Below are 10,948 nucleotides of genomic sequence, written 5' to 3' on the forward strand. Positions count from 1 at the left end.
ATGTCGCCTCGTTCCGATGGTTCCATTGCTAATATTTGATTCTGATTTCTACGAATATTTTGATAAGCTAACAAATAAATTTAAAATACAAAACACAACGTTTATCTACGGGGAACTGTGAAAAATGATAACAAGGACACACCTAGGAAGGAAGAATAAGGATAAAGGAAAAGAATAAAATGAAATCCTTTTTTTTGGCTTGACCCCTTTAATCGGGATACGAATTTATGACGAGAAACCCAAAGCATCCCGCGTGATCGTGGTCACGATCGGTTCTGTTTTTTGTATTTCCCTAGGACCTTGTTGGTCCGGTGTCTTTTTTATTTCGCCTAGAATTTCATTCGACTTCCTTGATTCCGTGTGTCTATCATTTTCTCTGTGTCATTCCGTATTATCCTTTTCCTCTTGGGCATGCTCTTATCTCCGTTCGTTGCTTGAAAGTCTTCATCTTTCCCTTCGCATCCTTCTATATTAGATAACGCGAGTATTGTTTGTCGAACTGTAGTTTTTAGCGGATAGAATTATTGGTCCAAGCCTTGGTCTCTGCACGATAACCTGACTTCAGCCGATGGACGGGAATGTGTTCATACGTTATCTTTCTTTACCGATAAGCTACCGATGATTGGCCTTATTCAAGCGATAATGAGATGTACTTCATACTTGCAAGGCTTATTAATTTAAGCTAAAGTATTATGAAGCACTATCGTACTGCTCTATTTTTTTTGTAACGCGTTGATTTTATTTATTTTATCATTTTTAGATAAAGCTCCCACTTGTTTCCGACGGACAATCTTTCCAAAACTACATATTCAGATTGACAAAAATGTCTTCAACACAGCTTCCTTTGAACCTATCCTAATGCGAAGGGAAGTGAGGACGACCCGTCCCACGGACATCGCAACCAACACAAAGTGCCGCCACAAACTTGGCAAATTCTGTTCGGCTCGGCGTTGGGAGTGATGCCGAAGGGCCTCCGAGGGACGCAACTACCGCGCATGAGCCAACATTCGCGGCAGTCGCTGGCGTCATGTGTTTTCTGTTTTGTCCCTTCGTGACACTTCAGTTGCGGAAGAAAACCCGGGCAAAATGTAGGTCACACAGAACCCGAAAAATACGTAAAGTGTTTTTGCCAGAGCCAGCGTTTTTGGCGGATGCTGCACAAGATTCATTCGGTGCTCGAGACGTGTACCGTCAGGACATGGGATCCCCTGTGAAAGGTTGGCGATGTTCGGCGAAAGAAAATTCGTGCGTGTGACATAAGCGTGACACGATGAAAGGCGAAGGTGGAGGGCATAGGGTGGCCAGCCAGCCCCTTCTCGTGAACCGTTCTTTCAGGCGGACAGAGCATACGATAGTGTTTGGCTGAGGGTGGTGACCGGTTTTAAAGAACGAAACACGGTGCACGGTGTGCGGAAAGATTGTTTCAATTTTCGACGGTTTAAAGTCCATCCCAGTCTATTGGGAAGGTAACACCTGAGAAATTACAAGCCCCCCATTGAGTTGTTACTCTGCATCGCCGGTCAATCGAATTTACCGATCAGCTGACCTGTGTGCGTGGGTGATTTCCTGAGGAAAAATCGAAAATGTTCAAAGTTGACTCTCACACTTACAGCCGAAAAAATATCTGACGAAATCCTTACATAACGTGCACTTGTTGCACCAGCCAAGAGGCCACTTACGGTACTTACTTGCATGCTGCACCGAAAGGGCCACGGTGCACCCGTGGAACCTGTGCGCGGAAAACCGTTCGAAGTCGGTGCTAAAATTGGTGTCCAAGCGTCAGGGCAGGAAAAGAACTGACATTATAATGACTACGTCCAGCGTGCAAGTATCGTGTTGTTTGAAGGTGGAATAAAAGTTCAATATTTGTCCATTCACATCGAGTTCATCTCCAATTCGCCAATGGATTTCCTGCTCGGTGGCTGCGCGGCAACGTGCGCCGGAATCTTCAGCAATCCTTTCGACGTGATAAAAACCCGCCAACAGCTCCATGGCGAGTTAATGACCAAGGTGACGACGTCTGGTGATGTCGGCCACGGTGGCACCCCTAGTCAACCGCGCAATCCGTACCGGTCGGTGTTCAAGTCCTTTCGGACGATCCTAAAATCGGAAGGAATTCTCGGGCTTCAGAAAGGCCTCGTGTCGGCGCTCGCTTTCCAGTTCACTATGAACAGTGTCCGGCTCGGAATCTACCAGACAGCGGAGAACTACGAGTGGACGCGCGGTGACACCAAGGCTGGCACGGTGTTTTACTCGATCTTATGGGGCGGCTTCAGTGGGGTGATAGGTTCGACGATCGCCTGTCCACTGTACATGATCAAGACCCAGATCCAGGCACGATCGCACGGCAAGTACGCGGTCGGCTACCAGCATCGGCACACCAGCACCCTGGCCGCCCTCAGCGGAATCTACCGGAGCCAGGGAGTGCGTGGACTGTGGCGTGGTTACCACGGCATTGCCACCCGGACCGCCATCGGTTCGTCCGCCCAGCTGGGGACTTTCTCCACCTTCAAAGACTTCTTCGTCCAGTTCGAGTTCTTCCGTGAATCGGTGGCTTTTACGGCGTTCGCGGCCAGCATGATAAGTGGATTTTTCACGTGCGTGTTCATGTCGCCTTTCGACGTGATTGCGACGCGCCTTTTCAATCAAGGTAGGATTCCACCAGTGCTTTAATTCGTGCGCAAGGTTTTACATATTTTCGGTATCTTCTCGTACAGGGGTCGATGCAAACGGGAAAGGACTGATGTACCGGAGCGTGGTGGATTGCTTCATGAAAACGCTTCGTGCCGAAGGTCTGCACGGACTGTACAAGGGGTTCGTGCCGAACTACTGGCGCATCGCTCCGCATACGATCCTGAACCTGACATTCTGGGATCAGTTTAAAGCCTGGCGGGACCTTTACTTCGGATGAGGACTGCGGCCGACATCCGCAGTGATTTCTCTTTGGCTTTGTACAGATAATTTTCGCTCGACAAAGATTTGCATAGACACTAACCAGTGACGCCTTTCCCACGCAGGGAGCCGATTTTTAACTAGGAAAATAAACGAAAAACGCTACGAACGATTTGGTTTGGAGAACTCTGGTGATTCGTTGTTAGAGCCTTTTGAAAGAAAAATATATCACAGTGAGTAATTTAAATGTTTAGCTTAAAAATAATAATTAGATTACAAAGCATTACATTAGAGTTCGAGCTGATCGCAGTGATGATCGACGAATGGAGCATAGAATTTTCTGGTAATTTTCCTTCTTGAGAAAAATAAACTATAATTTGTGGACTTGGGCAGCATTCCAGAAAAACCGAGCTCACGCACACGTTGAATGTTTTGCAGTGTGATGAGCCTCTATCGCTTCTTTATCACCTTTTTGCACGGCAGTGCGTAGTTCAAGCAATTTCTAAACCATCCGCGATAACTTTGCGAGAGAACCGAGAGTACCCGGAGCTCTACTCTCCTGTAAAAAAAACCGGTAATCTACCGATTAGCGGGTTGTTTAGCGGCATTACACCAACACACTTTCCTTGTTTAGTCGGACTATTTATAGTCCAACGCTAGATCACTCTGAGGCCGCATCAGTCCGTTGGTTTTCGTTGTGCGATTCGGAGTGTTGGAAAATCATTCAGTTGTTCCCGAAAACAGCATCGTTCTGCTATCAGTTCGATTGGGTAGACGTTTTGCCCTCATATCTCCTCGTCTGACAACGAAATGGCCTGTGCTACGGTGCCGAAGGCAATTTTTAAGAATGGCAACAGCATCCCCATGATCGGGCTCGGTACCTGGAACGTAAGTATGTTGGTGAGGTGCCACCACAAAAGGTTTTTATAATTCTTTCTGACGCATTGGAAATGTAGTCGCCTCCGGGACAAGTCGCTCAAGCTGTGAAAGACGCCATCGACATCGGATATCGGCACATTGATTGCGCTCATGTCTATCAGAACGAGCACGAAGTAGGCGAGGGAATTGCCGCAAAGATAGCTGAAGGTGTCGTGAAGCGGTATGAGTTTCTTACGGCCTCCAAGGCTAAAGATTCCATCAAATTTAAACTCTATAACCCATTTTGTTACCAGGGAGGATCTGTTTGTGACCAGCAAACTGTGGAACACCTTCCATCGACCGGAACTGGTCGAGGGTGCTTGCCGCACGACCCTTAAGAACCTGAAGCTGGATTACGTCGATCTCTACCTGATCCACTGGCCGGTTGCGTATCGCGAGGGGCCGGAACTCTTTCCGATGGGTCCCGACGGACAGACGTTCGTGTTCTCCGATGCCGATTACGTGGACACCTGGCCAGCGATGGAAAAGCTCGTCGAAGCCGGTCTGGTGCGCAATATTGGACTTTCGAATTTTAACACCAAGCAAATTCAGCGTGTCTTGGACATTGCCAAGATCCCGCCGGCCACCAATCAAATCGAGTTGCACCCGTATTTGCACCAGGCAAAGATTACGGCTTTCTGTGCCAAGCATGGAATCGTCGTTACGGCCTACAGCCCGCTAGGATCGCCGGCCCGACCGTGGGTGAAAGCAGACGATCCGGTGCTGCTCGACGACGGAACGGTTGGCCAGTTGGCGAAAAAGTACGGCAAAAGCGCGGCTCAGATACTGATCCGTTACCAGATTCAGCTCGGACACGTCGTTATTCCGAAATCGGTGACCAAAGAGCGCATTGGTACGAATTTCGATGTTTTTAGCTTCCAGCTCGAGGATGCCGATGTCAAGGTGTTGGCGCAGCTGGAGAGAAACGGCCGCATTTGCCCGGAAACGGGCGCATTCGGTCACCCGCATCATCCATTTGAGAAGGAGGAGTAAGGGGAGTTTCATTAGAAAAATAAAGTTCCTATGAACCTGCCCTTGAAGAGTGTGATCCGAAAAGGGCTCAGCTGGGCTTCACGCCCTAACATATCTCGCTCTTTATCATTTAGCACAACAGAAACGAGTCTAATTAGCAGCTCATTCAGCAATAGGCGACATTGAGAACTGTGAAGAACGGTCTGAACTGCTTATCTCATTTACTGATTAGTATCCCTATCGGGGCCAAACCGCAAATTGGGCAGCGGATGTTTGGTTGTGGTTAGTTTGCATCGTAGTATTTAGGCATAAAAAGGCCGTCCGAGTCCCAGGGTAGGTTTAGTACGTATTAAGCGTTTTCCGAAAGTTACCAACCGTTAAGCAAACAGAATGCCTGTGACAGCGACTACCGTGACGCTCAATGATGGATACCAGATGCCCGTTCTGGGCCTTGGCACCTACTGGGTGAGTTATTTGAGAACCTTATAATTTGCATGCTGTAAAAATGAATATTCCGTGCGCCATAGCTCCGTGGAAAAAGCTGCGTCGAAGCAGTGAAGACGGCCATCGACGCTGGATACCGACACTTTGATACTGCCTTTCTCTATCATAACGAAGCAGAAGTTGGGCAGGCTATTAGGGACAAAATCTATGATGGCACAATAAAGCGAGAGGACGTTTTCGTGACCACTAAGGTAAAGTGCTGTTGTAAAGTTAATGTCCATTGAAGTGTCTGATATTTGTTCGATTTAGCTATGGCATGGATCGCACGAGCCGTCGCAAGTCCGCAAAGCGTTCGACACTTCCTTGGCCAACCTTCAGCTCGATTACGTGGACCTCTATTTGATGCATTCTCCGATAGGCGGTACCCTGGGTGCACAGGGTGAAACCATCCTGAACGAAGTGGATTATCTGGATACTTGGCGGGCGATGGAGAAACTACTTACAACAGGACGCGTCCGCAGCCTCGGTGTGTCCAACTTCAACAGCGAACAGCTTACGCGGGTCATCGAAAATGGTACTACCAAACCGGTCACCAATCAAGTCGAGTGCCATGTTCGCCTGAATCAGAAGCGGCTTATTAAGTTCTGCAAGGATCGCGACATCGTCATTACGGCTTACAGTCCCTTAGTCCGACCGGGAGCTGGCCTGGCGCCTTCCGGTGCTGACTCGCTCACTCCCAAGCACCCGTTCGATGATACTCGGGTGATAACGATCGCCAATCATTACCGCAAAACGCCGGCACAGGTGCTATTGCGCTATTTGATCGATATCGGCACGGTTCCGATTCCAAAATCCGGTAATCCCGAAAGGATTCGACAAAATTTGGATATTTTCGATTTCGCTCTCACTCCGGAAGAGGTGCTAACGCTAGATGGATTGCAAACGGGCGAACGGTTGGAGAAGTGGGATCCGGCCGCTGCCCATCCTTTTTATCCGTTTAACGCAGAGTTTTAAGGGGGCTTAAAGATGGCTCTGAAATGATACTCGTAAATTAAATGCAGAATTTGCGGAAGTAAAAATCACCTTCGTCGTCGATTGCTTTGATTGATAAGGATGGATGACTTTGCGATATGGACCATTCCAACCGTTTGGAGTACATAACTTGTCTGCTTGGGTTTTATTGCGCCCCATTGTGCAATTCACGATTGTATTTGATAAAAAGAAAAATCGTTGGTGTTGTTTTTGAAGAATAAATTTGACTTGCATAGTTCACATTTTTGAAGTCATGAGAGTTGACAAGTCTTTTTTCATTGTTAACATTATTCACATTATTTTATGATTTATGCGAAAGAAAAGGTTTCGCGTACCTAACCTCTAGGGGAACAGGACGTTACAACAAGTGGGGTTTGACCACCACCAGCATATAAACTATCGGTTCACGCAATGCTTCGTGCGAAAAGTATCAACTGCTAGTTGTTAGTAACGATTGAGCCACAATGTCAAAGCAAGTGCCTTCGGTGAGCCTTAGTAATGGCTACAAAATTCCGTCCATTGGTTACGGAACGTACTTGGTAAGCCTAATCGGATCCTAATGGCGACAGAAGCTAATGACCGTCCTTTCGACCTCAACAGGCACTAAAGGGTCAAGGTGTGGAGCTGGTGAAGAAAGCGATCGATGCCGGCTATCGTCACATCGACACAGCATTCCTGTACGAGAATGAGCACGAAATCGGCCAAGCCATAAGGGAAAAGATAGCGGAAGGTGTGATCCGCCGGGAAGATGTGTTCGTAACGACCAAACTGTGGAACACGTTCCACGATCCAGCCCATCTGGAGGAAGCATTTCGGCGTTCCTACAATTCGCTGGATATTGGATACATCGATCTCTTCCTGATCCACTCTCCGATGGGCCAACAGTTTGCTGGGTACGAGATTGAGGATATGCAACCGAAAGATGCTGCCGGAAATATGCTACTGTCGGATGTTGATTATGTGGACACATGGAAGGCGATGGAGAAGCTGGTCAGCTCCGGATGGGTTCGAAGCATCGGACTCTCGAACTTTAACAGTGAGCAGATAGAGCGGGTATTGGCCGCGGCCACGATCAAACCGGTCAACAACCAGATCGAAGTAAATCCCGGGTACGATCAGCGTCGGTTGATCGAGTTTTGCCGGGAACGTGGTATCACGGTGACAGCCTATGGTCCGATGGGACGGCCGCATCGAACGACATACGGTAATCGAAGCGCGCTTGATGATCCAAAGGTGCGCGAAATTGGCCAAAAGTATGGTAAAACAAATGGTCAGGTGATATTGCGCTATCTGGTAGGTAGTGAATGGCTAACTGAACCGATAACCGATCAGATCATGTACTCATTTCTTTCTTCATGTTCCTTCTTAGATCGACATCGGAACCATTCCGATACCATATTCCACCAACGACGAGCGAATCCGACAGAATATTGACGTGTTTGACTTCAAGCTTACCGAGAACGAAATCCAATACTTGAGCTCGTTTCATTCGGATCGCACCATTCAGTTCCTGCCCCTTAAAGGCCACAAGTACTATCCTTTCAATGTCGAATTTTGAAAGAAGTCAAGCTTTTCATCAGAATGATTCGGTTTGGCTTAGATTGAATACGTTAAAGTTTTCTTCCAAATAAAAAGAAATCCACCTTGTTTTTAAACAACGATTTTTATTGCAAGTTTTTTGTTGGATGCTGTGATTGGAAAATAAAGAAAAATGCCTGAAGTGGTGCTTGTACTCTTATCGACTTAGCAGCTTCCAATGTTGACTTGGATGCCGAGTAGATGGTTGTTTTGTCGTTAGAGTCTCTGGTTAATTCAAGCACTAGAATTCGATATTAAACGGAAAGTATTTGCTATTCACACACAGACTAAAGGGAACCGACCGCTTCCCGGTATGGAAGGTGTCCATCACGGCGATCTCCTGCTCTGTCAGCTTAAAGTCGAAGATATCGATATTTTGACGAAGGCGCGCCTCATTCGCGGACTTCGGAATCGGGATCGTGCCAAGTTCGAAGAGATACCGAAGTACAACCTGTCCCGGAGTCTTTCCATACTTCTTGGCGATCTCCGCCACCCGTGGATCATCCAGTGCCGGCTTGGGAACATTTTCTGGATCCTTCTCGTAGTAGTTCGGACGACCGAGCGGACTGTAAGCGGTGATGGTGACGTCCCGCTCCTTACAGAACGCCGTCAGTTTCCGTTGGTTCAATCCTGGGTTGCACTCGACCTGATTGGTCACGGGTTTAATTTTGCATTCCGCCAGCAGGCGAGCAATTTGTTCGCTGTTGAAGTTCGACACACCGAGTGACCGGACTTTGCCCGTCTTCAGCAGTTTTTCCATCGCTTTCCACGTTTCAACGAAGTCCACTTCGGTAAGCTCGAGTTTGCCGTCGGCATACGGCATCAAATCATCTGCAAACCATCCCTTGAACCGGTAACTCATCGGAGTGTGCATCAGGTACAGATCTATGTACTCGAGGTTCAGATTTTCGAGCGAACGCTTGAAAGCTTCCTCCACGTGAGACGGATCATGAAAGGTGTTCCATAGTTTGGTCGTGATGAACATGTCCTCTCGTTGCACCACACCCTCGGCTATCTTACTGCGTACTGCGTGGCCAACTTCCTTTTCGTTTTGGTAGAAAAACGCCGTATCAATGTGCCGGTAGCCGGCGTCGATTGCGGTCTTCAGGGCGGCCACTCCTTCGCCTTCTTTCGACTGAAAGCGAAAGATTAAAACTAATGCGCACGTAGATTTGCGTATCAATAATACTTACCATCCATGTTCCCAGCCCAAGAGCGGGCATTTCGCGACCATTGTTCAGCTTCACCATCGGCACGGTTGCTTTATTCGTTGCCATTTTGCGTAGAAAGCTCGACAAGACTGATCTAACAAGCATATGCGGCCCACAGACAGATAGTAATTGTTTCCGAGTAGCAACGTTTGCTTTGTAATCCTGACTGACACTATCTAATCTCACTGGTGATAAAATACGCTATTTAAATGGAATTTTTTTTTACCGGTAGATGACCTGCACAACCGATGGAGACGGAGAACAACTAACTTTTGAACGAAACTCAAACTCCACAGCCTACTTAAATTAATGAAATATTATTCGTTCAATTAATGCCTGGCAACTTTAACAAAACGCAGTGCAAAACTTTGAAGAAAATAGGCAAAACTTAATGGAAATTTATAAAATGCAATCCGTAACACAAAATCCAAACGGTTGTATGCAAACAAGAGTCGGTATTGGCTGTTTATTGCGCCCAGTTCAAAACTTTCAATGACGGCTACGTCAGAAAGAATGGCCATGAACCATAAGCAAATAAAAAAAAACATCTCTGGATGCTGTGAATGGCAGGAACATAAAGATTGGAATGTTCTCCGGAGGGCGATGTTGAACAATAAAAAGTACGTATGAAAAACACAAAGAAAGCTTGACCGATTGATTTATCCTTCCAACAGGGATTCCAATTTCGTTTCATTCCATTTTAATTTTCTCTTGTTATTTTAGTTCAACTTACGGCAAACACTTTAACCAAATTCGTACTCCTAATGGGCTCCAGAGCATCTCTGAGCGCAGTTAAATGCGTGTGCAGACGAGTTGTGGCGTAATTCCAAATGGCGGTGCGAAAGGCCGAATTTCGAATTACATTGGAATTTTTGGCGACCCTCTCGATCCGTTCTCCCCAATGCTTTCCCGTCGCGCGTATTCTTTTTCCCTCCTCAATTGTTCGTTCTAATCCGCTTCCGTTAACTTCTTAAGTTTACTTATAATGTACATCTCAGCTGCGCGATTCATTCACTCTTCGGCGTCCGCGAATTTATCGTCGTCTGGAAAGTAAAAGAGATTTGTTTGGTTCCACCATACCGCAAGCAAAGCATCCTATACTGACCGTCTAGCTGTAAGTTTCGCATTTCGCCAACTTCCGCCAAATCATCCACCTCGGCTTCCATGTAATCCTCGTCTTCGCTGACGTCCGAACCTGGATTCAGACTCTGGCATTCGCGCATGGCACCGTAAATTTCGTCCAAGATTTGACTACTGCTGGGCAAAAACCAAATCTCTGTCATGGCCGCCTCCGAAGCGTCCGATTCGTGGCCTTCGTCATTTTCGCCCTCCTCATCTTCCAGATGGGCATTTCCGTTGTTCTCTGGGGGGCCTTGGTAGAAGCCAGGCCATACGAGATTTATGTCCAGCATTACGTAGATTCCTTGCACCGGAGCGGATGAAATGGCTTGCACTCCCACCCTTGGCCATGGAATGGAGATGCTGCTGTTCCGCTCGGCGCAGCTCCAGATACACGAGCTGTACGGTGGAAAAGGGTTATGATATACCGGCGATAAACCACCCACCGAGAACGCCATAGTAGTTTCTTACCTTTCCGTTAGATGCAGCATACCCGGCGCTTCAATTAGGGTGCTACCGATTTTAAGCATGACATCCGACGCGGAATAGAGGATTCCATCGACCGGCGTAAATGCTTCTCCGATCGTAACCATGGTGCGTTTTGCGAGCAAGTTAAAAACCAAGTTGAAAACCCTAACCTGCTCCGTTTTATCCGGTTCCGGCGCTTCCGATCGAGCTCGTGGCGTTCAGATCCTTTCCAAGAAGCAAGAATCTTTCCAGCAAGAATGAAAATCGCTTCCCTGTGTTTCAAAATAGACTGTTCTTTTCGCACGCTAATTGGC

At 47.4% G+C, this 10,948-nt stretch overlaps 6 protein-coding genes across 6 annotated transcripts; 4 read left to right on the plus strand and 2 right to left on the minus strand.

Moving 5' to 3' along the window:
- Positions 1–1,076: 1,076 nt before the first annotated feature.
- On the plus strand, positions 1,077–3,050 carry LOC131214949 (solute carrier family 25 member 35-like). Its single transcript, XM_058209298.1, has 2 exons — positions 1,077–2,650; positions 2,718–3,050. Exons 1-2 carry the CDS (start codon positions 1,903–1,905, stop codon positions 2,909–2,911), a joined length of 942 nt encoding a protein of 313 aa, XP_058065281.1. The 5' UTR covers positions 1,077–1,902; the 3' UTR covers positions 2,912–3,050.
- Positions 3,051–3,570: 520 nt separating this feature from the next.
- LOC131216292 (aldo-keto reductase family 1 member B1-like) lies at positions 3,571–5,141 on the plus strand. The gene is made up of 3 exons (XM_058210744.1): positions 3,571–3,780; positions 3,849–3,991; positions 4,065–5,141. Exons 1-3 carry the CDS (start codon positions 3,703–3,705, stop codon positions 4,801–4,803), a joined length of 960 nt encoding a protein of 319 aa, XP_058066727.1. The 5' UTR covers positions 3,571–3,702; the 3' UTR covers positions 4,804–5,141.
- Positions 5,142–5,162: 21 nt separating this feature from the next.
- Positions 5,163–6,493, plus strand: LOC131216293 (prostaglandin F synthase 1-like). Its single transcript, XM_058210745.1, has 3 exons — positions 5,163–5,247; positions 5,310–5,477; positions 5,536–6,493. The coding sequence occupies exons 1-3, from the start codon at positions 5,173–5,175 to the stop codon at positions 6,238–6,240; spliced, it is 948 nt and encodes a 315-aa protein (XP_058066728.1). The 5' UTR covers positions 5,163–5,172; the 3' UTR covers positions 6,241–6,493.
- A 173-nt stretch (positions 6,494–6,666) lies between these two features.
- Positions 6,667–7,913, plus strand: LOC131206189 (1,5-anhydro-D-fructose reductase-like). The gene is made up of 3 exons (XM_058198637.1): positions 6,667–6,797; positions 6,859–7,551; positions 7,628–7,913. Exons 1-3 carry the CDS (start codon positions 6,723–6,725, stop codon positions 7,814–7,816), a joined length of 957 nt encoding a protein of 318 aa, XP_058054620.1. The 5' UTR covers positions 6,667–6,722; the 3' UTR covers positions 7,817–7,913.
- A 2-nt stretch (positions 7,914–7,915) lies between these two features.
- On the minus strand, positions 7,916–9,449 carry LOC131206188 (1,5-anhydro-D-fructose reductase-like). The gene is made up of 2 exons (XM_058198635.1): positions 9,030–9,449; positions 7,916–8,971 (listed from the first exon to the last, which is right to left on the minus strand). Exons 1-2 carry the CDS (start codon positions 9,150–9,152, stop codon positions 8,078–8,080), a joined length of 1,017 nt encoding a protein of 338 aa, XP_058054618.1. The 5' UTR covers positions 9,153–9,449; the 3' UTR covers positions 7,916–8,077.
- Positions 9,450–9,568: 119 nt separating this feature from the next.
- On the minus strand, positions 9,569–10,939 carry LOC131216520 (methylosome subunit pICln). Its single transcript, XM_058211029.1, has 3 exons — positions 10,638–10,939; positions 10,153–10,565; positions 9,569–10,090 (listed from the first exon to the last, which is right to left on the minus strand). The coding sequence occupies exons 1-3, from the start codon at positions 10,757–10,759 to the stop codon at positions 10,059–10,061; spliced, it is 567 nt and encodes a 188-aa protein (XP_058067012.1). The 5' UTR covers positions 10,760–10,939; the 3' UTR covers positions 9,569–10,058.
- Positions 10,940–10,948: the final 9 nt, after the last annotated feature.

The sequence above is a fragment of the Anopheles bellator genome, chromosome 1, assembly GCF_943735745.2.
Source record: "Anopheles bellator chromosome 1, idAnoBellAS_SP24_06.2, whole genome shotgun sequence".
In the NCBI taxonomy this organism is placed as follows: domain Eukaryota; kingdom Metazoa; phylum Arthropoda; class Insecta; order Diptera; family Culicidae; genus Anopheles; species Anopheles bellator.